The sequence below is a fragment of the Salvelinus namaycush genome, chromosome 29 (assembly GCF_016432855.1).
Source record: "Salvelinus namaycush isolate Seneca chromosome 29, SaNama_1.0, whole genome shotgun sequence".
In the NCBI taxonomy this organism is placed as follows: domain Eukaryota; kingdom Metazoa; phylum Chordata; class Actinopteri; order Salmoniformes; family Salmonidae; genus Salvelinus; species Salvelinus namaycush.
This window is the reverse complement of record NC_052335.1, coordinates 12,472,399-12,500,191: the sequence shown is the minus strand read 5'-3', so window position 1 is coordinate 12,500,191 and position 27,793 is coordinate 12,472,399. Positions and strand designations below refer to the sequence as shown.

The 27,793-nt window shown below is 44.9% G+C and overlaps 1 protein-coding gene across 1 annotated transcript; it reads left to right on the top strand.

Annotated features, from left to right (window-relative positions):
- The first annotated feature begins 769 nt into the window (after window positions 1–769).
- Window positions 770–26,066, top strand: LOC120024361 (probable G-protein coupled receptor 132). Its single transcript, XM_038968585.1, has 2 exons — window positions 770–866; window positions 23,410–26,066. The coding sequence occupies exons 1-2, from the start codon at window positions 824–826 to the stop codon at window positions 24,477–24,479; spliced, it is 1,113 nt and encodes a 370-aa protein (XP_038824513.1). The 5' UTR covers window positions 770–823; the 3' UTR covers window positions 24,480–26,066.
- Window positions 26,067–27,793: the final 1,727 nt, after the last annotated feature.

Genomic DNA, 27,793 nt, shown 5'->3' with positions numbered 1-27,793 from the left:
AAAGTTTAATGCTTACCAGAAAATCAAATTGTTTGGGGATAGACTTGGTGGAGACAACCGAGCACTGAAGGTGATCCTTGGTAAAGATTGCCACCCCCAACTTTGGAAGGTCTGTCTTGCCGAAAAAGGTTATAACCAGAAAGGTTAACGTCAGTATTCAAAACACTCTTCCTAAACCACATCTCAGTAATGACCAACACAGAAGTCTTTCTTTCGCCTTTTATTCTTTCAGTTTCTCTAGAGTTTAGGTTTTGAAAACATGGCTCAGGGTGGTCTTGTTTTTGGCCACGTTTTGTGCAATTTTAGGTGGCTTTTGGCTCGGGAGTGGAGTAAATTCAGAACATCCCTAGCAGCTTTCCCACTAATCATTGCTATAGCATAAAGGCTATGGAATTACTCAATGTCATGGCCTTGGCTAAATGTTAGCATTGTTGCAAATTATGACCGTGCTGGCTTACTCATTGCATTCCCTTCTGTTTTTACACAGAAGACTTAGTAAATGAATCATCAACAGATTACATTTTTTAAAAGTATTTTTATATATATAAAAAAAACTATCTCGTGCTCATGTGTGTCTTTTTCAAGAAGTCAGTGCAATATATTTTTTTAAGGTGGTAAGAGTACACTGGAGCAATACGTCAATGATTTGTCACTTGTGGTATTACTATATTCAAACCACGTGACATTTCAGAGCGCCGGGATCTTCCCCTGCGCACGTACTACTATCGTAGCGGATGTTTAAACAGCACTTTAACAGTATGCTTATGAATGTAGAATGTATGACAAAGGTGGAAGAAGCATGCTCTCTTTCAGGCAGTAATGAATGAAGACTGTTTACGGATTTCGAGAGATGTTACAGCAAAACGGTGAGTTTCTCTGACAAATGTTGAAATGTGTGATTGAGATAATTGTAACTTTTAAGAAATTATTGATTTCGGTAGCATTTAGCTCTGGTCCAGGTCCTTAATGCGCCTAACTCTGTAGTGAAAGGATACGCGCTAACCGCCCTGATCCAGAGCTATCATGCAGCGTGCACTTCTGGATATTACGTTCTGACTGATATTATTATTTGCGACTTAGTTATCAGTTCCGTTTTATGGTCTATCGTGCAGTGATTGGAAGTGTAGTTTTGTATTTTGGTGATCGACTAATAAGAAAAACTCTCTAAAAATGTTTTTTTTTGTCTTCAAGGATCATGCGGGGAAATGTAGATACATGTATAGGTCACCTCAGTTACTGGTAGTTTGCTGTTATTGTAGCCTACATTTGCGTAAGGACATGAAAGAAAATTGTGAGTTTTTATTGTTGGTTATTTGTTATTTATATTTTATTATAATAATATTTCAACGCAACTGTGATTAATCATTCCAGACGGCTATGCATTATTAAGTGTTCAATAAGCAAAGCATAGCTGTTCACCTTGCCACCTTGTTCGACTCAGTGGGTAGTTAAATGTTGTATCCATTTTTTTTGTAAACAACGAGATGATCAATATTTAATGAATAGTTTAAATGGTAAAATATTTTAAATCAGTCAGGTTGGTGTAGGAACCTTGCAGTACATGTTGTTTATGTCAATTCATGTGATTAAATCTGTCGCACGAGCGCTCACGCACGCTCAGCCGGTTATATCTCAACCTTATTCTCAGAATATTGTGTGTGCCATCAGGTAGGCTACGCTAGCCTAGACATAATAATAAGATAGTGTAGCACAACACGACCCACTTAGGTCTCCCATACAAACTGTCAAGTGAGTTGAAAGAAGCGCCTCCTCAAAAATCCCCGGAGCACCGAGATTAACGGGGGTGAAATGAATGTGCGCTACCGTCACTAATGGCAGGCGACACATAGAGCAAAGGTTTTATTTTCTCCTAAAGTCATCGTGTTCATCCTTAACATAAATGTGTGTCAGGAAAGAGGGCATGTGACACAATGAAGACAAAGCCTTACAGCAGGCGGAGGAGCCAGCCCCTCTTTCAATATCGATCAAAAGTGTCTAGTCGGGTGGTAGATTTCCTTTCAGCACACAAACTCAGTTTCAGAGAAAATGGTCCAATATATATATGTAGGCTATGCACTTACTGAACCAGTGTGCTGGCCCATGGTTCTGTAGAAGCTACAGCTTCTGGGCTATGATTTATACATTCTGAATCGTAAATGCCATGCTAAATGCGTAGGTTACTTGTATTACTATGCATTAATGATTCAAATTTGCATTTGTTTTATATAGCCGATCTCCTAGTCTCGTTTGTCAGGCAGCAGTTCCCTGATGCCTATTTTCCCAACCTGGTTTCATAGACTAGACGAACATAGTAGACGTAACATAGTAAATGTAAATCCGAGATACTCAATTTAGGGAGTTTCGAGTTCCAATCTCATCACTGACAATTTTAGCATTTTAGCTAATTAGCAACTTTTCAACTACTTACTATTTTTTGGCTACTTTGCAACTACTTAGCATGTTAGCTAACCCTTCTCCTAACCCTAATTTGTAACACTATAGTACAGCATTTAATTGTAACATATCATACCAAATGGGTGATGGACATCCAAAAATTAATACATACCATACGAAACATAACATATCATATTAAAAGGAGTGTCTCAGATTTACGTACAGAATAATACGGAATGCTCTGAGACCAGGTTGATTTTCCCAGTGCTCTAGTGATCCATTCATTCACCCCTCTCATCATAAATGTGACCGACCAGCTTGATTCGGTCTTATGTAGCAAAATTTGAAATTTACATTGGATAAAAGTAGAGACTCAGAGCTAGACAATTGTATATCATACACTACAGTTAAGGAACAATGGGAAAGTAATTGTGCTTTGAAAGTTGATGAACTTGTAACCCCACTTTTGAGAAAATGGCCCTTGAATGTTTTGGTGCACCTACTGGAGAGCTCTTCTTTGTCTACACACATTCAAATCAAAATCAAATCAAATTTTATTGGTCACATGCGCTGAATACAACAGGTGTAGTAGACCTTACAGTGAAATGCTTACTTACGAGCCCCTAACCAACAATGCAGTTTCAAAAAGTATGGATAAGAATAAGAAATAAAAGTAGCAAGTAATTAAAGAGCAGTAGTAAAATAACAATAGCGAGACTATATACATGGGGGGTACCGGTACGGAGTCAATGTGCTTGGCACTGGTTAGTTGAGGTAATATGTACATGAAGGTAGAGTTATTAAAGTGACTATGCATAGATAATAACAACAGAGAGTAGCAGCGATGTAAAAGAGGGGGAGAGTGTGGGGGGGCAACGCAAATATTCTGGGTAGCCATTTGATTAGGTGTTCAGGAGTCTTATGGCTTGGGGGTAAAAGCTGTTTAGAAGCCGCTTGGACCTAGACTTGGTGCTCCGGTACCGCTTACCGTGCGGTAGCAGAGAGAACAGTCTATAACTAGGGTGGCTGAAGTCTTTGACAATTTTTAGGGCCTTCCTCTGACACCGCCTGGTATTGAGGTCCTGGATGGCAGGAAGCTTGGCCCCAGTGATGTACTGGGCCGTTCACACTACCCTCTGCAGTGCCTTGCGGTCGGAGGCCGAGCAGTTGCCATATCAGGCAGTGATGTAACCAGTCAGGATGCTCTCGATGGTGCAGCTGTAGAACCTTTTGAGGATCTGAGGACCCATGCCAAATCTTTTCAGTCTCCTGAGGGGGAATAGGTTTTGTCGTGCCCTCTTCACGACTGTCTTGGTGTGCTTGGACCATGTTAGTTTGTTGGTGATGTGGACACCAAGGAACTTGAAGCTCTCAACCTGCTCCACTGCAGCCCCATCGATGAGAATGTGGGCGTGCTCGGTCCTATTTTTCCTGTAGTCCACAATCATCTCCTTTGTTTTGATCACTTTGAGGGAGAGGTTGTTGTCCTGGCACCACACGGCCAGGTCTCTGACCTCCTCCCTATAGACTGCCTCGTCGTTGTCGATGATCAGGCCTACCACTGTTGTGTCATCGGCAAACTTAATGATGGTGTTGGAGTCGTGCCTGGCCGTGGAGTCATGAGTGAACAATACAAGAGGGGACTGAGCATGCACCCCTGAGGGGCCCCAGTGTTGAGGATCAGCGCTGCGGATGTGTTGTTACCTACCCTTACCACCTGGGCGGCCCGTCAGGAAGTCCAGGATCCAGTCACAGAGGGAGGTGTTTAGTCCCAGGGACCTTAGCTTATTGAGCTTTGAGGGCACTATGATGTTGAACGCTGAGCTGTAGTCAATGAACAGCATTCTCACGTAGGTGTTCCTTTTGTCCAGGTGGGAAAGGGCAGTGTGGAGTGCAATAGAGATTGCATCATCTGTGGATCTGTTGGGGCGTTATGCAAATTGGAGTGGGTCTAGGGTTTCTGGGATAATGGTGTTGATGTGAGCCATGACCAGCCTTTCAAAGCACTTCATGACTACAGACGTGAGTGCTACGGGTCGGTAGTCATTTAGGCAGGTTACCTTCGTGTTCTTGGGCACAGGCACTATGGTGGTCTGCTTGAAACATGTTGGTATTACAGACTCGGACAGGGAGAGGTTGAAAATGTCAGTGAAGACACTTGCCAGTTGGTCAGCGCATGCTCGCAGTACACGTCCTGGTAATCCGTCTGGCCCTGAGGCTTTGTGAATGTTGAGGTCTTCCTCACATCGGCTGCGAGGAGCGTGATCCCACAGGTCTTCCGGAACAGCTGGTCCTCTCATGCATGTTTCAGTGTTATTTGCATCGAAGCGAGCATAGAAGTAGTTTAGCTCGTCTGGTAGGCTCGTGTCACTGGGCAGCTCTCGGCAATGCTTCCCTTTGTAGTCTGTAATGGTTTGCAAGCCCTGCCACAACCGACGAGCGTCAGAGCCGGTGTAATACGATTTGATTATGCAAGAATGGCGCCGACAGAGATGGTTGCCTCGCTTCACGTTCTTAGGAAACTATGCAGTATTTTGTTTTTTTAATGTATTATTTCTTACATTGCTACCCCAGGAAATCTTAAGTCTTATTACATACAGCCGGGAAGAACTATTGGATATAAGAGCAACGTCAACTTACCAACATTACGACCAGGAATACGACTTTCCCGAAGTGGTCAGGCTCCGTAGACGGGCTCATCACTCACCACTCCCAAGTATACTACTTGCCAATATCCAGTCTCTTGACAACAAGGTAGACGACATTCGAGCAAGGGTTGCCTTCCAGAGAGACATCAGAGATTAACATTCTCTGTTTCACAGAAACATGGCTCACTCCGGATATGTTATCAGAGTCGGTACAGCCACCCGGTTTCTTCACGCATCGCGCCGACAGAAACAAACATCTCTCTGCTAAAAAGACGGGCGAGGGAGTATGCCTTATGATTAACGAGTCGTGGTGTGATCATAACAACATACAGGATCTCAAGTCCTTTTGTTCACCTGACCTAGAATTCTTTACAATCAAATGCCGACCACATTATCTACCAAGAGAATTCTCTTCGATTATAATCATAGCCGTGTATATCCCCCCCCAAGCAGACACCTCGACCGCCCTGAAAGAACTTCATTGGACTCTATGTAAACTGGAAACCATATATCCTGAGGCTGCTTTTATTGTAGCTGGGGATTTTAACAAAGCTAATCTGAAAACAAGGCTCCCTAAATTTTATCAGCATATCGAATGTGCGACACGGGCTGGCAACATTCTGGATCGTTGCTACTCTAACTTCAGCGACGCATACAAAGCCCTCCCTCACCCTCCTTTCGGCAAATCTGACCACGACTCCATTTTGTTGCTCCCAGCCTATAGACAGAAACTAAAACAGGAAACGCCCGTTCTCAGGTCTGTTCAACGCTGGTTCTACCAATCGGATTCCACACTTCAAGATTGCTTCGATCCCGTGGACTGGGATATGTTCCGGATAGCCTCAGACAACAACATTGATGTATATGCTGATTCAGTGAGCGAGTTTATTAGCGAGTGCATCGGTGATGTTGTATCCACGGTGACTATTAAAACCTTCCCCAACCAGAAACCGTGGATTGACGGCAGCAATCGCGCAAAACTGAAGCGCAAACCACTGCTTTTAATTATGGCAAGGCAACCGGAAACATGACTGAATACAAACAGTGTAGCTATTCCCTTCGCAAGGCAATCAAACAGCTAAGCGTCAGTATAGAGACAAAGTAGAGGTGCGCAATTCAATGGCTCAGACACGAGACGTATGTGGCAGGGTCTACAGTCAATCACGGATTACAGAAAGAAAACCAGCCCCTATCGTGGACACCGTCTTGCTCCCAGACAAATTAAACAACTTCTTTGCTCGCTTTGAGGACAATACAGTGCCACTGACACGGCCCGCTACCAAAACCTGCAGGCTCTCCTTCACCGTGACCAACATGAGTAAAACATTTAACCGTGTTAACCCTCGGAAGGCTGCCGGCCCAGACGGCATCCCTAGCCGCGTCCTCAGAGCATGCACAGACCAGCTGGCTGGTGTGTTTACGGACATATTCAATCAATCCCTATCCCAGTCTGCTGTTCCCACATGCTTCAAGAGGGCCAACAACATCTCCACCCCGCTGATCCTCAACACTGGGGCCCCACAAGGGTGCGTTCTCAGCCCTCTCCTGTACTCCCTGTTCACCCATGACTGCGTGGCCATGCACACCTCCAACTCAATCATCAAGTTTGCAGACGACACTACAGTGGTAGGCTTGATTACCAACAACGACGAGACGGCCTACAGGGAGGAGGTGAGGGCCCTCAGAGTGTGGTGTCAGGAAAATAACCTCACGCTCAATGTCAACAAAACAAAGGAAATTATCGTGGACTTCAGGAAACAGCAGAGGGAGCACCTCCCTTTCCACATTGACGGGACAGTAGTGGAGAAGGTGGAAAGTTTTAAGTTCTTCGGCATACACATCACGGACAAACTGAAATTGTCCACCCACACAGACAGCGTGGTGAAGAAGGCGCAACAGCGCCTCTTCAACCTCAGGAGGCTGAGGAAATTTGGCTTGTCACCGAAAACACTCACAAACTTTTACAGATGCACAATCGAGAGCATCCTGTCGGGCTGTATCACCGCCTGGTACAGGAACTGCTTTGGCCACAACCGTAAGGCTCTCCAGAGGGTAGTGAGGTCTGCACAACGCATCACCGGGGGCAAACTACCTGCCCTCCAGGACACCTACACCAGCCGATGTCACAGGAAGGCCAAAAAGATCATCAAGGACAACAACCACCCGAGCCACTGCCTGTTCACCCCACTATCATCCAGAAGGCGAAGTCAGTACAGGTGCATCAAAGCTGGGACCGAGACTGAAAAACAGCTTCTATCTCAAGGCCATCAGACTGTTAAACAGCCTGTAACGTTCGTCTAAGTCGTTCTCCTCCTCAGACGAGGAGGAGCAAGGATCGGACCAACATGCAGCGAGGTATGTAGACATAATGATTTAATTAAATTGACAAGACGAACACTGACACGAAATACACTTGAATAAGCTACAAAACAAGAAACGATGTGAACAAACCTGAACGAGATAACATAACGCACGAACAGGAACGAACACATACACGAACACAAACGAAACAGTCCCGTGTGGTGCCACATACACAGACACAGGAACAATCACCCACAAACAAACAGTGAGAACAGCCTACCTTAATATGGTTCTCAATCAGAGGAAACGTCAAACACCTGCCTCTAATTGAGAACCATATCAGGCAACACATTTAACCCAACATAGAAACACATAACATAGAATGCCCACCCCAACTCACGCCCTGACCAACTAAACACATACAAAAACAACAGAAAACAGGTCAGGAACGTGACAGAACCCCCCCCCTCAAGGTGCGAACTCCGGGCGCACCCCTAAAACTCAAGGGGAGGGTCTGGGTGGGCATCTGTCCGCGGTGGCGGCTCCGGCGCAGGACGAGGACACCACTCCACCATTGTCTTTGTCCCCCTCCTTAGCGTCCCTTGAGTGGCGACCCTCGCCCCCGACCATGGTCCAGGAACCTTCACCAAGGCCCCTCCTAAATATAGACAACTCAGGACAGAGAGGTAGCTCAGGACAGAGAGGGAGCTCAGGACAGAGAGGGAGCTCAGGACAGAGAGGGAGCTCAGGACAGAGAGGTAGCTCAGGACAGAGGGGCAACTCCGGACTGAAGGACAGCTCCGGACAGAGAGGCAGCTCTGGACTGAATGGTTGCTCCGGACTAGATGCAGCTCATGACTGGAGGGCAGCTCATGACTGGAGGGCAGCTCATGACTGGAGGGCAGCTCATGACTGGAGGGCAGCTCATGACTGGCGGGCAGCTCATGACTGGCGGGCAGCTCATGACTGGAAGGCGGCTCTGGTAGCTCCTGACTGGCTGGCGGCTCTGGCAGGTCCTGACTGGCTGGCGGCTCTGGCAGCTCCTGACTGGCTGGCGGCTCTGGCAGCTCCTGACTGGCTGCCGGCTCTGGCGGCTCCTGACTGGCTGCCGGCTCCTGACTGGCTGCCGGCTCTGGCAGCTCCTGACTGGCTGGCGGCTCTGGCAGCTCCTGACTGGCTGGCGGCTCCTGACTGGCTGGCGGCTCTGGCAGCTCCTGACTGGCTGGCGGCTCTGGCAGCTCCTGACTGGCTGGCGGCTCTGGCAGCTCCTGACTGGCTGGCGGCTCTGGCAGCTCCTGACTGGCTGGCGGCTCTGGCAGCTCGGGACAGACGGGCGGCTCTAATGGCTCGGGACAGACGGGCGGCTCTGAAGGCTCGTGGCAGACGGATGGCTCAGATGGCGCTGGGCAGACGGATGGCTCAGATGGCGCTGGGCAGACGGATGGCTCAGACGGCGCTGGGCAGACGGATGGCTCAGACGGCGCTGGGCAGACGGATGGCTCAGACGGCGCTGGGCAGACGGATGGCTCAGACGGCGCTGGGCAGACGGATGGCTCAGATGGCGCTGGGCAGGCAGGCAGCTCAGACGGCGCTGGGCAGACGAGCAGTGCAGGCAGCTCAGACGGCGCTGGGCAGACGAGCAGTGCAGGCGGCGTTGAGCAGACGAGCAGTGCAGGCGGCGTTGGGCAGACGGCCGACTCTGACCTGCTGAGGCGCACAGTAGGCCTGGTGCGTGGTGCCGGAACTGGTGGTACCGGACTGGAGACACGCACCTCAAGGCTAGTGCGGGGAGCAGGAACAGGGCACACTGGTTTCTCAAAGCGCACTATAGGCCTGGTGCGTGGTGCCGGAACTGGTGGGACCGGACTGAGGGCACGCACCTCAGGGCGAGTGCGGGGAGAAGGAACAGGGCTCTGGAGACGCACAGGAGGCTTGGTGCGTGGTGCCGGAACTGGTGGTACCGGGCTGGAGACACGCACCGCAGGGAGAGTGCGTGGAGGAGGAACAGGGCTCTGGAGACGCACTGGAAGCCTGGTGCGTGGTGTAGGCACTGGTGGTACTGGGCTGGGGCGGGAAGGTGGCGCCGGATATACCGGACCATGCAGGCGTACTGGCTCCCTTGAGCACCGAGCCTGCCCAACCTTACCTGGTTGTATGCTCCCCGTAGCCCGACCCGTGCGGGGAGGTGGAATAACCCGCACTGGGCTGTGTAGGCGAACCGGGGACACCATGCGTAAGGCTGGTGCCATGTACACCGGCCCAAGGAGACGTACTGGAGGCCAGATATGTTGTTGCCGGCTTCATGGCACTTGGCTCAATGCTCAATCTAGCCCTGCCAGTGGAATAACCCGCACCGGGCTATGCACACGTACAGGAGACACCATGCGCTCTACCGCATAACACGGTGTCTGCCCGTACTCTCGCACTCCACGGTAAGCATAGGGAGTTGGCGCAGGTCTCCTACCTGACTTCGCCACACTCCCTTTTAGCCCCCCCCCCCCCCCCCCCCCCCCCCAAGAAATTTTTGGGCTTGACTCTCCGGCTTCCAGCCTCGCTTACGTGCTGCCTCCTCATACCACCGCTCCTGGGCTTTAGCTGCCTCCTTCTCCTCCCGAGAGCGGCGATTCTCTCCAACCTTAGCCCAGGGTCCTTTTCCCTCCAAAATGTCCTCCCATGTCCAGGAGTCCTGTGTAATTGGCCGCTGCTGTCGCTGCTGCCCGTTACCCCGCTGCTTGATCCTTTGTTGGTGGGTGATTCTGTAACGTTCGTCTAAGTCGTTCTCCTCCTCAGACGAGGAGGAGCAAGGATCGGACCAACATGCAGCGAGGTATGTAGACATAATGATTTAATTAAATTGACAAGACGAACACTGACACGAAATACACTTGAATAAGCTACACAACAAGAAACGATGTGAACAAACCTGAACGAGATAACATAACGCACGAACAGGAACGAACACATACACGAACACAAACGAAACAGTCCCGTGTGGTGCGACATACACAGACACAGGAACAATCACCCACAAACAAACAGTGAGAACAGCCTACCTTAACATGGTTCTCAATCAGAGGAAACGTCAAACACCTGCCTCTAATTGAGAACCATATCAGGCAACACATTTAACCCAACATAGAAACACATAACATAGAATGCCCACCCCAACTCACGCCCTGACCAACTAAACACATACAAAAACAACAGAAAACAGGTCAGGAACGTGACACAGCCATCACTAACATTGAGTGGCTGCTGCCAACATACGGACTCAAATCTCTAGCCACTTTAATAATTTAAAATTGGATGTAATAAATGTATCACTAGTCACTTTAAACAATGCCACTTTATATAATGTTTACATACCCTACATTACTCATCTTATATGTATATACTGTACTCTATACCATCTACTGCATCTTGCCTATGCCACACAGCCATCGCTCATCCATATATTTATATGTACATATTCTTATTCATTCATTTACACTTGTGTGTATAAGGTAGTTGTTGTGAAATTGCTTGATTACTTGTTAGATATTACTGCACGGTTGGAACTAGAAGCACAAGCATTTCGCTACACTCGCATTAACATCTGCTAACCATGTGTATGTGACCAATACAATTTGATTTGATTTAGTCCTGTATTGACGCTTTGCCTGTTTGATGGTTCGTCAGAGGGCATAGCGGGATTTCTTATAAGCTTCCGGGTTAGAGTCCCGCTCCTTGAATGCTGCAGCTCTCGCCTTTAGCTCGGTGCGGATGTTTCCTGTAATCCATGGCTTCTGGTTGGGGTATGTACGTACGGTCACTGTGGGGATGACGTCATCGATGCACTTATTGATGAAGCCAAAGACTGATGTGGTGTACTCGTCAATGCCATCGGAGTAATCCCGGAACATATTCCAGTCTGTGCTAGCAAAACAGTCCTGTAGCTTAGTATCTCTTTCATCTGACCACTTTTTTTATTGATCTAGTAACTGATGCTTCCTGCTTTAATTTTGGCTTGTAAGCAGGAATCAGGAGAATAGAATTATGATCAGATTTGCCAAATGGAGGGCGAGGGAGAGCTTTGTATGCGTCTCTGTGTGTGGAGTAAAGGTGGCCCAGAGGTTATTTTTCCTCTGGTTGCACATGTAACATGCTGATAGAAATTTGGTGAAACGGATTTAAGTTTCCCTGAATTAAAGTCCCCGGCTACTAGAAGCGCCGCCTCTGGGTGAGTGTTTTCTTATTTGCTTATGGCGGAATACAGCTCATTCAATGCTGTCTTAGTGCCAGCCTCTTTCTGTGGTGGTATTTAAACAGCTACAAAAAATACAGATAAACTCTCTAGGTAGATGGTGTGGTCTACAGCTTATCATGAGATACTCTACCTCAGGCGAGCAAAACCGCGAGACTTCCTTAGATATCGTGCACTAGCTGTTATTTACAAAAATACATTGTCCGCCGCCCCTTGTCTTACCAGACGCCGCTGTTCTATCCTGTCGGTACAGTGTATAACCAGCCAGCTGTATGTTGATAGTGTCGTTGTTCAGCCACGGCTCCGTGAAGCATAAAATATTACAGTTTTGAATGTCCCGTTGGTAGTTTAATCTTCCGCGTAGGTCGTCTATTTTATTGTCCAAAGATTGCACGTTTGCTAGCAGAATGGAAGGAAGTCGGGGTTTATTCGATCGCCTATGAATTCTCAGAAGGCAGCCCAACCTTTTCTCCGTCTTTTCTTCACACAAATGACGTGAATGACGTCTTTTGTTAAGACATGTAGGTAGGTAGCTAGATAGCTATCCCAACTCATAACGTTACTACCATGGATGAATCTGCAGGTAGCTAAAGCTAACCAACCAGGTTCAATGTTAGCTAGCTGGCTAACATTAGGCTATAACTAGCAATGCAAATGGCTTTCTGAGATACAAATAATATTACTAACTTTAGCTAGCTAGCTAGCTAACAGTATTCTTTGACTTGCAATGTAAATGTTTTTCTGACAAAATTAGAAATGTATAATATCTGAAAATGTATGTAGCTAGACTCTCTTACCTGTGTGTATAGAAAGTGAACACCCCCTTTAAAAATGTTTTGTTGCCTTACAGCCTGAAATGAAAACACATAAAATCAGACTTTATTTACACACGGATAACCTACAATATCCAAGTGAAAAACATTTTCCAAAAAACTCTCTAATAAACAGTAAAATACCCTATTTGGATAGGTGAACACCCCCCAGAGTTAATACTTGGTGGAACCACCTATTGCTTGAATTACAGCCATGAGTCTCTTTGAATACGTCTCTACTAACTTTGCAGACCTAGACTGTGCAATATTTGCCCATTCTTCTTTGCAGAATTGTTTAAGCTCAGTCAAATTGCATGGTGACCACTCATGGACTGCACTCCTCAAGTTCTTCCACAGATTCTCAATAGGATTTAGGTCAGGGCTCTGACTAGGCCACTCAAGGACTTTCACCTTAATTTCCTTCAGCCACTGTACGGTTGCTTTGGCAGTGTGCTTTGTTTCATTGTCATGTTGAAACGTGAACCATCTTCCCATTTTTAACTTCCTGTCAGAGGGCTGCAGGTTCTCCTCAAGGATCTGTCGGTATTTTGCACTGTCCATTTTCCTTTCTATCCTGACAAGTGTTCCAGTCCCTGCTGAAGAGAAACACTGCCACAACAGGATGCTGCCACCGCCGTGCTGTACTGTTGGCATGGTGTTCTTTGAGTGGGAAGATTTATTGGGTTTTTGCCAGACATATCGTTTTGCTTTCAGGCCAAAAAGTTCAATTTTGGTCTCATCTGACCACAGCACCTTTTGCCACTTAGCCTTGGAATCTACAATGTGCTTTTTGGCAAAGCTCAAACGAGACTTGATGTGGCTTTTTTTGAGGACTGTTTTTTTTCTTGCCACCCTCCCATAGAGGCCAGATTTGTGGAGCGCTTGTGATATTGTGGTCACATACACACGTTGACCAGTCTTTGCCATAAAGGCCTGAAGCTCCTTCAAAGTCTCTATTGGCTTCTTGGTAGCCTCTGTGATCAGTCTCCTCCTTGCCCGGTCATCCAGTTTGGAGGGACAGCCTGAACTATGCAGGGTCTGGGTGGTGCCATATGCCTTCCACTTCTTAAAAATGGTCTTAACAGTGCTCCGAGGGATAGACAAAGCCTTTTAAATCGTTTTATATCCATCCCCTGACTTGTGCCTTTCCACAACTTTATCTCGTAGATCTTTTGAAAGTACCTTTCCGCCCGTAGTGGATTCTTTGCTTTGAATTGCACCACTAAGCAGTGGAGTCCTCTATGAACAACTGCTTTTATTCTGAACTAATCAAAGTCACTACAATTGATCACAGATGGAAGTAAATTAGCTTGATTTGTGATCTGGAAAGTGTTTGGTTATACCTCAGAAAGTTTGAAATTGCAATTCTAATTCTTATTCAAGTAGGGTATTTTACTGTTTTACTTTTAATACATTTAAAGATATTTTTTTCTCCACTTGGATATTGTGGGTTACTGTGTGTAAATAAATCTTGAAAATGTCAAATGTTGTGTTTTCATTTCAGGCTCTAAGGCAACAAAAGGTGAACATTTTGAAAGGGGGTGGTGACTTTCTATACCCACTGTACATGGATGAACGCTTCTCCCTCTCTGTCACGGATGCCATGGTTGCCCTTAGTTTGACGATGTAATCCGGAGACAGGTGTTTTATACAACAGCTTTCTGTGTGTTCTATTTTCAACTCCCTCTGCATATTTGCAATCAAACGGCAGCTTCCATCGGGCAGAGCTAGCAGGAAGGTTCTTGTCTTTTTCTGTAGTTAAACCAACAAGGCTCGTAATTTAACAATTGTATTCGTATTTACAGATGGCAATACAAGTTTGTTATTAAGGCACATGAAAGTTCACATGTTCCAGAAGGCATTTCTGCCAAAAAAAACACATCTTGATAAAAATAAAAGTATGTTAAAGTCAAATGCCTGTCCTGTGAAGTAGTGACGTGCGACATACACCTAATTTCCTGAAACGAGTCACAAATGTAACTGGGAAATAAACAATTTATTATTTAAGCATCCATCTTGAACAGCCATAGGGTAAAAAGTCTGCTCTGCCACACAGGAGAGTGTTGCTTTAGTGTTGCTCTTGTAAAAATGTAATTGGTTTAACAAGGCTTCTTGACCCACACTCATTTCAGAAGTATTTTTTGGTCAAGTAAAGACTGGGCTGGTCCAATTTGTTAATTTCTCCTCTGCACATCACAGGGACTGAGTCAACTGTGTAGCTGCAGGGTTAAATCTTTTTCAGTTAAAAAGACAAAAGCAAGATGTAACACACTCTTTGGTTGAGTCTTTGCCTTAGAGTGCAGTTTAACTGCTTAGAGTGCAGTTTAATTATCTAACTGCTTTGACACAAGTCACTCAACAATTATACTGTATAGAATTACACAAGTCACTCTCTAATATTAAGGAAGTCTTGGTTCTGCTCACCTGAGTTAGAATACCTCATGATAAGCTGTAGACCACACTATTTACCAAGATAATTTTTATGTATATTTTTTGTAGTATTTAGTATTTACCACCACAAACTGATGCTGGCACTAAGACCGCACTCAACGATCTGAATAGGGCCATAAGCAAAAACTAAATAAATGCTCACCAAGAGGCGACGCTCCTAGTGGCCGGTGACTTTATGTGGTCTGATGAAGCGGATGCTAAACTACACAACTGTTTCGCTAGACCAGACAGGAAAATGTTCTGAGATTCATCCGATGGCATTGAAGAGTTTAGCACATCAGTCACTGGTTTCATTAATAAGTGCATCGACGACGTTGTCCCCACATTGACCAAACATACATATCCCAACCAGAAGCCATGGATTACAGGCAACATCCGCACTGAGCTAAAGGCTAACGCTGCCGCTTTCAATGAGCGGGACACTAATCCAGACCCTTATAAGAAATCCTGCTACGCCCTCCAACGAACCGTCAATACAAGACCAAGATCGAATCCTACTACACTGGCTCTGATGCTCGTCGGATGTGGCAGGGTTTGCAAACTATCACGGATTACAAAAGGAAAACCAGCCGCGAGCTATCCAATGGCATGAGCCTACCAGACAAGCAAAATACGTGTACCTTCTAAGTACGCTTCGAGGCTAGCAACACAGAACTATGCATGAGAGCACCAACTGTTCCGGACGACTGTGTGATCACGCTCTCCGTAGCCGATGTAAATAAGACTTTTAAACAGGTTAACATTCACAAGGAAGCAGGGCCAGACGGATTACCAGAACACATACTCAGAGCATACGCTGAGCAGTTGGCAAGTGTCTTCACTGACATTTTCAACCTCTCCCTGACCCAGTCTGTAATACTTATATGTTTTAAGCAGACCACCATAGTCCCTGTGCCCATGAACGCAAGGGTAACCTATCTAAATGACTATCGCCCCGTAGCAATCATAGCCATGAAATGTTTGAAAGTCTGGTCATGGCTCACATCACCACCATCATCCAAGACACCCTGGACCCACTCCAATTCGCATACCGCCCCAACAGATCCACAGATAACGCAATCTCTATTGCACTCCACACTGCCCTTTCCCACCTGGACAATAGGATCACCTATGTGAGAATGCTGTTCATTGACTACAGCTCAGCGTTCAACACCATTGTGCCCTCCAAGCTCATCATTGAGCTAAGGACCCTGCGATTAAACACCTCCCTCTACATCTGTATCCTGGACTTCCTGAAGGGCCGACACCAGGTGGTGAAGGTAGCCACGCTGACCCTCAACACGGAGGCCCCTCAGGGGTGCATGCTTAGTCCCCTCCTGTACTCCCTGTTCACCCACGTCTGAATGGCTGCGAATGACTCCAACACATCATTAAGTTTGCAGACGACAAAACGGTGGTAGGCCTGATCACCAACAATGATGAGACAGCCTATAGGGAGGAGGTCAGAGACCTGGCAGTGTGGTGCCAGGACAACAACCTCTCCCTCATATTCAGCAAGACAAAGGACAAAGCTGATTGTGGACTACAGGTTTTCGGGTCTGTTCCCTGTACTGGTTTTAACCCCTGATCTAATCAAATATATTTGATGAGTTTTTAGGCAACAACACAACAGGCACAATTTTACAGTTCACAGAATAGCCTACTGTAACCTACCTCACATGCATGTGTAGCCTAGTTTAAAGACAACCAATGAAAACATAGGAATACAACCTAGCAGTCTTACAGCATTTATCTCTCAATATCAAAACAAAAATAAAGAATGACACCCTGTGTTCATGGAGGGAGTCTGTACGAGGCCTAGCAGGGAATTATAAAAGTAGTTTGCGACGTCGTCACAGGAATCTTCTCCTTAGGATGGCTAATTAAATGTTCATTAACAGTGTCATTTCTTATCCTTGCCATATGTAACGTCAATCAACTAACTAGTCCACGACTTTAGATGTCCTCTTCTTTCAGGACATTAACAGAAAGTCCAATTACTTCCACAGGAAACTTTTGTAAGTCACTTCAGCTCTCTTTTGATGTTGGTAACAACTGTTTGATCACTCCAGCGTGTAGCTAGCTAGCATCACTCTGGCTGGTAGCCAGCTTGTTCGATTGAACTTCGCGGCAATCCCAATGGCGAAATGGCAGTCAGTATGTGTGTGAGGTAGAACCTCCAGAATAAGAAAGTCTGTGGTTTTACTGACGCCTATCTCCCATTAGAAAGACAAGGCAACCTCCAGAGTATTCCAAACAGGACTTTATTGCCATATTATAGATGGGAATGGTCTAAAACGGAATAGAAACATGGAATGAAGATATGATAATACAATAACTACAATATAATGTAAGAAGACAATAGCAGCAGGCAGTAACAAACACAAGGAGAGCAAAGGGACTGAATAAATACACTGCAACAGTGAATGGCAGGCTATTACATAGTAACAGGCAATAACAAAGGACTGTATGAAATGAATAACAAATAGATAATAGGAAATACTGGCTAATTGCTACTGACAATAATATAAGTAATAACACAATAGTAATAAGATGGAGAAACTAAGCATCACCAACTATACTAGTACACAATGCAACAGCAATAAGAACAAATAACAAACATTCTTTCACACACCCCAAAGCCATCAATCCAACCACGCTCTCTCACAAGGAATTTACACTTGGAAGGAAAAAGGGATTTACTTATACCCTTGTGAGAGCTTAGGGTGGGCTGGCTGTGCAATCACAATCCCAAAGGATGGGTGAGATCTAGACAACTCGGCACCAGCCAAGTGAGGGAATATTCTTTACAATGAGGTATGAAACAATCCTCTTCCAGAACAAGCATGTCCCCTTTTTCCAACGATACTCCGAATTAGGTTACCTTCTGAATTCGGCTCCTCTCCAGTCTTTGCCGCTCTCTCACTCTTTCCTCTTGTTGCTTTCACACACACCTGCGCACTCACTCGAGCCCTCTCTCTTTGGTCCTCGCACCGGAGCTGTGACGTCACTGCTAATAGTTGACTCGGACAGTCCGAGAGTAATAGTGAGTCACATCTCTCAACTCCACCACATTACCCTCTGCAAAACCCTGCCAAGTCTGAGTACCTAGGCAATGTACCCCTAGAGCTCCTCTGAGACCGCCGGGGACCCTCCCAATGCCGTCTCTTTATACCTGCGGCCTTTCCCCTCCGGAATAGTTGCCTTTTCCCCCCGACCTCAACAGATTTGTCTACTGCAGCTTGCAGCACTCTTGCTGGGCCATCCCGTTGACTGTCCGACTGCAAGACCCACATGGAATCGTGAGGGTCGACCAATTTTTTTTTTTGTGCACGATCTTCTCACTCTACAGAGGGACGGTGATCTTCCTTCTTCCCACGACCTTTGTTGGAACCACATAACTGGTCTGCCTCCCAATGTTCGCCCTGACACGCTTCAGCGGGGCTTCCTCTCCAGAGTCGGTGGCGGTCCCACTTTGTCACAACTTACTGGTTGGTAAAGAGTAGTCCTTGAAGGTCCCACATGACATTCATTCCCACGATGCCGGGCACTTCTTGTGGTTCCCTACTCTCTGACAGAGGATGCTTCAAGAAGAAGACACACTTCCCATGTAGTTTTCTTCCCATGCACTTCATGTCTGTCTCCAGACAGCCAAAAACAGGAATATCCAGCCCTTTGGTGGCTGTAAAACGCACCCACCTTGCACACGACAGTTCTAGATCACCAGATAGCTAGATCAACTCCAAAGTGCTTTTTAAAAGTGTGTCTTGGCAATGGTGGTGACCTCTGACCCAGTATCAAGCAAACATCTAGTCTTAACTCCAGCAATTTTCACCTCCACTATCAGGCAGCTACCAAAAGCTTTCAAGGTCTTTCACAGTCTAACTGACTGCAGATGGTTGATACGTTCCTTCCACCCTGGCTATCAGTGTCTATTAGTTGGACCAAGACTGGCATGGTTATACCAGTAGACCCCCCTTGAAACCCCTGCACCATGTGCAGTAACGGCTAGTATGCCCCGGCTGTCCGCACGTGTACCAAATACAGTGCATTCGGAAAGTATTCAGACCCTTTGACTTTTCCCACATTTTGTTACGTTACAGCCTTATTCTAAAATGGATTCAATCATTTGTTCCCTCATCAATCTACACAATACCCCATAATGACAAAGCAAAAACAGGTTTTTAGAAATCTTTGCAAATGTATTAAAAATAAAAACTGAAATATCACATTTACACAAGTATTCAGACCCTTTACTCAGTACTTTGTTAATGCACCTTTGGCAGCTATTACAGCCTCGATTCTTCTTTGGTATGATGCTAGAAGCTTGGAACACCTGTATTTGGGGAGTTTCTCCCATTCTTCTCTGCAGATCCTCTCAAGCTCTGTCAGGTTGGTTGGGGAGTGACGCTGCACAGCTATTTTCAGGTCTTCCAGAGATGTTTGATCTGGTTCAAGTCTGGGCTCTGGTTGGGGCACTCAATGACATGTCCACGAAGTCACTCCTGCATTGTCTTGGCTGTGTGCTTAGGGTCGTTGTCCTGTTGAAGGTGAATCTTCGCCCCACTCTGAGTTCCTGAGCGGTCTGGAGCAGATTTTAATCAAGGATCTCTCTGTACTTTGCTCCGTTCATCTTTCCCTCGATCCTGACTAGTCTCCCAGTCCCTGCCACTGAAAAACATCCCCACAGCATGATTCTGGCACCACCATGCGTCACCGTAGGGATGGTGCCAGGTTTCCTCCAGACGTGACGCTTGGCATTCAGGCCCAAGAGTTCGATTTTGGTTTCATCAGACCAGTGAATCTTGTTTCTGTGGGACCTTATAACTGTGGGACCTTATATAGACAGGTATGTGCCTTTCCAAATAATGTCCAATCAATTGAATTTACCACAAGTGGACTCCAATCAAGTTGTAGAAACATCTCAAGGATGATCAATGGAAACAGGATTCACCTGAGCTCAATTTCGAGTCTCATAGCAAAGGGTCTGAATACTTATCTAAATACGGTATTTTCTTTTCTTTTTCTTTTTTTAAAATCTAAAAACCTGTTTTCGCTTTGTCATTATGGGGTATTGTGTGTAGATTGATGAGGGGAAAAAAATATTTTATCAATTTTAAAATAAGGCTGTAACTTAAGAAAATGTGGAAAAAGTCAAGGGGTCTGAATACTTTCCGAATGCACTGTGAATCGTTCATCGTTGTCCATCAATGGAGGTCTGGTGTTCCTCCTCCCTGGGGCCTATTCCTCTTGGGGGGTTCGGTCTCTCCTGGCCTGGCAAATTTCCTGAACCAGTTCTTCCTGCTAAGGAAGCTATCTTCTGATTTGTGTCTTGGAGGCCCTCTAAAGCTACCGAAGATGACGGCGTAGCCGCCGCAGCCTCACTCACCGTGCCTCGTGATTTGTTGCTGTTCTTGGCTGGGGTTGGGGGTGTTTTTCCTCCTCTTACCAGGTGATGGCAACATTAATCATATCAATGAAGGGCAATTTTTTCTCCTTTAGGACCATCTTCATCTCCCGACGAAAGCCATCCTGACTGAATTCCAACATCAGCTGTTTCTTGAGTATTTCTTCCGGCTCTGTAACACAGTTGGGATCTTTTTTTAGCACTCTGTCCAACGTTGTCTGCAGGTCATATGCATAGGCCCGAATGGTCTCATCAGCTCCTTGCGTCTTCCCATACAACTCCTTAAACAAGGTCCCCAGACGAACCTTACCCCCGTACATGTCCAAAAGTACCGCATAGATGCAGGCAACATCCTCTTCATCCTCTAACATCAGCTTCACCGTTTCACTGGCCTCTCCTATCAGGTGCTGCCTGATTAGCTCCGCCCAATTACTTACCGGCACACAGGAGACCCGTAAGCTCAACTTCACCAGGGCTAGCCATTCCTCAACCGTCTGCTCCCAAGAGGCCCCACTGAAGTCTGATAGTTTTCGGTCACGAGGAATATACACAGTTGGTGCAGCAGTTAGGCTTGGGCGGTATCCAGATTGTCATACCTTCATACCGACCTTGTGCCATACCAAGATATTCAATAAAACCGACACTGAACACAAGGGGCTTATGAAGTGTGTGCAGCCTGTGCAAGAAACAAATCAGAGCTCATGCTTTTCATGCAACTTTTTTCAAATCATCATAAGTCACATCATGCAGCATTAGAATGAATTAAAAATCAAAACATATAGCCCAACGTTTGTATCACAACTAAAGTTACATAAATAACTCTAAATTAAGCATATAGGAGGGCCTGTTTCTTTGTTAACCGCTCAACACAGAATAGCTGCATGTGCGCAATCCGTCAGAAATCATTTGGAGAAAATATCCTTTCTATTTAATTCAGCTTTGTTCAGTTGTATTTTTAATAATATAAAATAATTGTATATCTTACCTTTATTTAACTAGGCAAGTCAGTTAAGAACAAATTCTTATTTACAATGACGGCCTACCCTGGCCAATTGTGCACCGCCCTATGGGACTCCCAATCACGACCAGATGTGATGCAGCCTGGATTCGAACCAGTAATGCCTCTTGCACTGAGATGCAATGCCTTAGACCACTGTGCCACCCGGGTGCCCAATAATAATAATAATCATGCCATGGAATTCTCCGAAAATCTTGTCTGCTAAATTAGTTAGCATAGCCCACAGCCATGTGGCATAGCCAGATAAGGGCCTAACATAAGAACAACTCAGAGTATGCTATTCTGTTCTTCTGAAATAGACGGCATTTTCTTCATATCATGTTTCTTTAGACCTTTCTAAAATAAATAATGGATTTATTGTGATGGTGCAGGCTATATTAAATTGATTTATTATAATTCTTAAAATGCAGATGTTCGAAAGGTCTACATCAGTGGCTTGTAGGCTATGTGTGGAAGCCAGGAGATGCTAAATGTGTTTATGTTAATTAACGGTCAATTATCATGAGACCGGCAGTTATTTGCTTGACAATCACTGGCTGACAAAATTTCATGACAGCCACATCATCCATCTCCAACTTAGACTGGGACCCCTTTTAGTTTGGTTTATCTAAAATGGGTGACAGAATAGTTCACAAAATAGCATACTGTAACCTACCTCACGTGCACGTGTAGCCTAGTTCAATGAAAACATACCAATACAACCTAGAAGTCTTAGAGCATTTGTATCAGATAGCTCAATATCAAAACGAACAAGTAATAGGGAAAGCCACATCTCTCAACTCTGCCACACATATCTATAGACGCCTTTACAGGGTGGGTTCCAACGTGTTTTCCCATTGAGAGACTTCAGAGTTGTTGCAGGTAAATTATATTCATTACTCACAAAGAATTGTCTGGGTTGTCACACAGTTCCAGGCTGATAAATGGAAGAACAAACAATATAGTCCGGGTGTTCTAACAGGTTCCAAGATGGTAATGATGTAAAAAAAAAGGTAAAGCCATGAATGTAAAAAAAACAATGCAAGATAAATGAAATGGTTTACACGGTTGAACGCTGTTTCTCTTTGGCATCTTCCATCCTGGCCTCCTACACTTCTTCCAATTATACTGAGGCCATCTTTACCCATAATCCCTTTATGCTGTCCAACAGGCCATTAGGTGTCACAATAGTCATAAAGTTGGGTTTCTGTACATACAATAAACAGTTGTCATACAATTCTATATTCAATAACAAATCAACCAAAATATATTTTATACTGTACATTTTCTTTATGTACCAAAATGGGTCTAACAATGACCATCAAGGTTGATGACTAGATGAGTCATCAAGGTAGGTCAACAGAAAGTCGTTTTCAGTTGAGATACACCAACTAGGAGTTGTGGTATTACTTGTCTATCGTGTGGTTTTTGGTTGCTTGCTAATTAATTCTCAGCAATGAAGCGCTTTAACATGCAAATGACTCAACATGCTAAGGGCCTTGACAAATCAGATGTACATTTCCATAAAGCCGAGGGCTGACTTTAAACCATGTTGCCGCTTTTGGACAGTCGCACATAGTCATGTATGCACTATGCACATAACTCAGATGCACATAACCACTATGCACATAACTACTATGCACATAACTCAGCTTCTGTGTCCTTCGAGCAACTCACTCACTCATTCTTCCTTTAGTGGCCCCTAAGGGGTTTTCTGTGAATACAGAGTAATTATGTTTCTGTCTCTGTATGTGTGTGTAAGTAAGGTAAAGTCTATCACATTAGACTACAGTGGCTGTAGATTAGACAAACCACGAGAAGGAATGGATGTGGCTTACATATTAGGGGCATACTGTAGATCTAGAATTTTATAAAACAGAAAGCTGTGAAACAAGCCAGAAAAACGCCTTTTGCGATCAAAATTAAAAAGCCCTTGTTAGTTTGCTTACTAGGCCAATAGGCCATCTTCAAGCATGATTTGTTCCGGAGATATCCAACCAATATGAATGACATGTAAACGTCTGTGGGAAAATGCTCTGCAAATAGAGTGAATCTTGTGATTTCCTCATTTGTGTTTGCATACATTCAAAGGTTTAATATATCACACAACCTGCATACCAAAATAGGAAATGTGACCTCGCTTTTTCTCTCTTTCCCTCTCTCTCTCTACCCTCCAGACACTATGTATGAGACGACCATGACTCAGATCAGCGTGGCAGCCACCAACTGCAACCTGACCTACTTTGAGGACCGCGTGCCCCTGGTTGTGCTTTACAGTGTGGTACTGATTATTGGGCTGCCCGCCAATATCATTACTGTCTACCTGACCTTCCTCCAGGTGCGCCGCAAAAACGTCCTGGGCATCTATCTGTTGAGCCTGTCCGTGTGCGACCTCATCTACCTCTGCACCCTGCCCATGTGGGCCGACTACGCGAACATGGGCCACCAGTGGCGCTGGAGCTCAATGGCTTGCAAGGTGACGGGCTACTTCTTCTTCAACAACATGTACATCAGCATCTTCCTGCTGTGCTGTGTCTCCAGCGACCGATATGTGGCTGTGGTCTACGCCGTGGAGTCGCGCGGCCTTCGCCAGCAGAGGCTGGCAGTTGCGGTTACCTTGGTAATCGTCTTGGTGGTGTTCATGGGCCACGTGCCAGTTTTTACCATGATGGAAGGCAACGCGGTAGAGAAGAAATGCTTTGAGCCGGGCCAGAGCACGCTCACAGTGACGGGTTTCAACTATGCACGCTTCGTCATTGGCTTCTTGGCCCCACTGGTCGTGCTGGTGGTCACCAACCGTGCCATCCTGGCCAGTGTGCAGGCCAGCACGGGGCTGCGGCCGTGCCAGAAGGAGCGGGTGCGCTACTTGGCGATTGCCGTGGTTATCCTCTTCCTGGTGTGCTTCGCGCCGTACCACATCATCCTGCTGCTGCGCGCAGTCACCTTCCACATCCCCAAGCTGCAGAAGACATGCAACTTCGAGGAAAGCATATACACCCCTTACACTATCTCTTTGGGCCTGTCCACCTTAAACAGCGCCATCAACCCCATCCTCTACGTGCTCTCCAGCGACAACATTCGCAAGGAGCTGCGTCGCGGCCTGAAATACCTCCGGGGGCGGGCCACCCTGCAGCCGCGTTCCACCGACAGCAGCCAGCACAAGATGCACAACTCCAAGAACTCGTCAGAAGTGGCAGCCGCCATACTGGATGTGGCAAAGGATGGCAGAGGAAGGGTAGAGGTTTGATATGGGAGCCAGAGGGGTATGCAGATATGACTGCTGAAGGAACTCTGGGATGGTGACTTGCAGGTACTCTGGAATATTAAACAAACTCAGCATAGAGCCAGGTGGAACCCCAAACATAGCAGGAGCAATGGGAGACAATGTATTCCAGCCATCCCAGAAACTGACTGGAATGTATATGATTGAAATGTGTCAAGCAGGACTTCAACTCCGCTTTGAGTTAATTTCTGCCTAATTTTTTGCTGTTCGTCTCCGGTTGAAGAAATTGGGTTATTCCTGCTATGCGGTACCTTTAGGACCTCATAACTTTTGTATTCTATTTTTAGTTTACTATCAGAAAAAGGGAAACATATTGGTCAAACTCAGGAACTTACATTTTTTTAGGTGCATAATCATAACAGGGTGGAGGAACATAACAGGGTGGAACATAACAAGGTGGAAATGTGGAGCCTATATTAGCCATAGCGCTGGGAGTGAGCAAGATTGAGCTAGCATAATGGTGAACACTTGAACAGGATTTTAAATTCTCTTATCAAACATATTTTAACATTTGTAAATGTTTTGACTTGCTCTAATTTAGCCTAACAGGGTGGAAATGTATGAGTGGGACATGTAGACTATTAATATTTATTTAGCCGTGCACCATTGTTTTCCCACCAAAGAAATTATGACTCTTCCTAAATATGGTGTCATTGTAGGAAGGGGTTGTTTTCTTAAGTGGAGAATTACGACAAACTAACAGGATGGAAAGTGATATCAGGGACACACAGAAATAAATAAAATGATAATAAATAAAGTAATCATGATAAAAATGTTATTGATGAGAGATAATTTAACTAGGACTATAAAATAATGAAAACATATTTTAAATAGTGTATTTTATGGCTAATATTTCTCATGGAAGTTGATGAATAACAACCGGGGACAAAAAATGCCTACATCTACTGAAGAAAAGTGTTCAAAATGCATAGAATTCCCTTTTAATATCCATATTTGTAAGGTAAAGGACACCTGACTTTATATTTAAAGCCTTTTACAATCCACATTTTACACTGAATAAGAAGTAATATACTGAATCCTGGGTGACAGAAAAGGCGCCACATAGTTGTAGGAATGACCCAATTGTCAATGTTTGCCAAATTCAGCATTTATTTGTGTCCATGTGAAAGAAAAGTTTGAAACTTGACTGCTCTGGTGCTAATGTAGGAGTGAGAAACAGATTTTCTATTAATGGAAAAATTGTGTTTACAGTATTTGTTAAAGAAATTGTGCAAAATGTGATACGCTGCAATACATATTATATATATATTGTGTTTGTCTCTAGAAACATAGGTGATTTCACAGTAGATGATACATAGATCAACAGCATGCTCTTACAGTTTATTTTATTTTGAAAACGAAAATGTTTAGTGTTCGTCATGTTTTTGGTGTTGTGTTTTGCAACATGAAGATATAATCTTCGTATAACCTTTAATATACATTTAGTGTTTTTCGTCCTATGTTGCAGACCTTTTTAAAAGTTTGTAAAAAGCAAAGGCTTGTTCTTTTTATTGAAACATTTCATCTCGATGAATATTATTTATACTGTTTCTGTACATTTGTAAATAAACATTTGAATTAAAATGTGACATTTCAGTTTCATTTTTGAAGTGGAAGTCTGTCCAGATTTATCTTGCTCCTACGGGTGAAACGTGAGTTTCACACTATAACAGGAACAAACAAAGAGTGAGAATGCATAGGCACTTCAAGGTACTGACACAAAAAATAGCATAATAAAAGCTTTATTCCACTAATGCACTGTCAGGCTTTTTAGTTTGCATGCATAGCCTATATTACGTGTGGTTTCAGTGTTGTGACAGAAAAAAAACAGCGTTTGATGTTAAAAGAATATGAACATGCAGATGAAGGTGTGTTTAGGAGCTGTCTCAATAGAAAGAGCATCCGGTAAGCTTGTGGTTTGGAACATTGTTTTTTCGCGGCCAAAAACATGCATAAAAGTGTCACGTCTAGCTGTTTTTGGGCATTCATTTTGGTTGACACGGTCATGGATGAAAAGTGCATGAGGTGGAGAGATTGCGTAGAAACATGAGAGATGTGGGCCATAAAGTTGCAGGAATTCTTACCATTCTTAACCCATTGAATGGTTTCTCTTGTACAGCTCTATGTGTATGAACACGGTTGCTATTTGACATGCGGGTGTAGCGACACCTGCAAAAACATCTGCTAAATATGTGTATGTGACCAATACAATTTGATTTGATTTAGTTCATCAAAGGCAAATGCACACAAAGTGGTGACTACCATTGAAGAAATCCCAGTATAGATGGTTCCACAAGTAGTCTAAACTAGAGCAAGTTATTATCAATCAATCACATGTATTTATAAAGCCCTTTTTACATCAGTCGATGTCACAAAGTGCTGTACAGAAACCCAGCCTAAAACCCCAAACGGCAAGCTATGCAGATGTAGAAGCACAGTGGCTAGGAAAAACTCCCTAGAAAGGCCGGATCTTAGGAAGAAACCTAGAGAGGAACCAGGCTCTGAGGGGTGGCAAGTCCTCTTCTGGCTGTGCCGGGTGGAGATTATAACAGAACATGGCCAAGATCTTCAAATGTTCATAGATGACCAGCAGGGTCCGATAATAATAATCAGAGTGGTTGTAGAGGGTGCAACAGGTCAGTACCTCAGGAGTAAATGTCAGTTGGCTTTTCATAGCCGATCATTCAGAGTTAGAGACAACAGGTGCGGTAGAGAGAGAGTCCAAAACCGCAGGTCCGGGACAAGGTAGCACGTCCAGTGAACAGGTCAGGGTTCCATAGCCACAGGCAGAACAGTTGAAACTGGAGCAGCAGCATGATCAGGTGGACTGGGGACAGCAAGGAGTCATCAGGTCAGGTAGTCCTATTACAGCTTTGTATATCAATCAATTTCTTTTTTACCTTGATATATGTATAGGGACATGAAAGGTGTTATGAAAACAGACTGCTATATTCAAATTCAAACAGACACAGGATGTAGGTGTCTGATGGTGCTGTATACTGTGGCTCTATATAGTCTGTTGCAAATACAAAAAAGTAATTTGCTAATGTTTTTTTATACAAAAACAATTTAATAGAGTAATATAATATAGAGTAATATAATAGTCAGAACAGTTAACAGGGTCTGTTTCCTGTACTTCTAAGACATGCCAGGCTAAGATTTTATGTCACACGAGTTCACACTTTGCTGACGTGGAAGAGACAAGCTCGGTGAATACATGGTGTGTGTGTAACTAGAGCTTGTAGTCTCAGTTTTTACAAGTAGCTGTCTTGCATAGC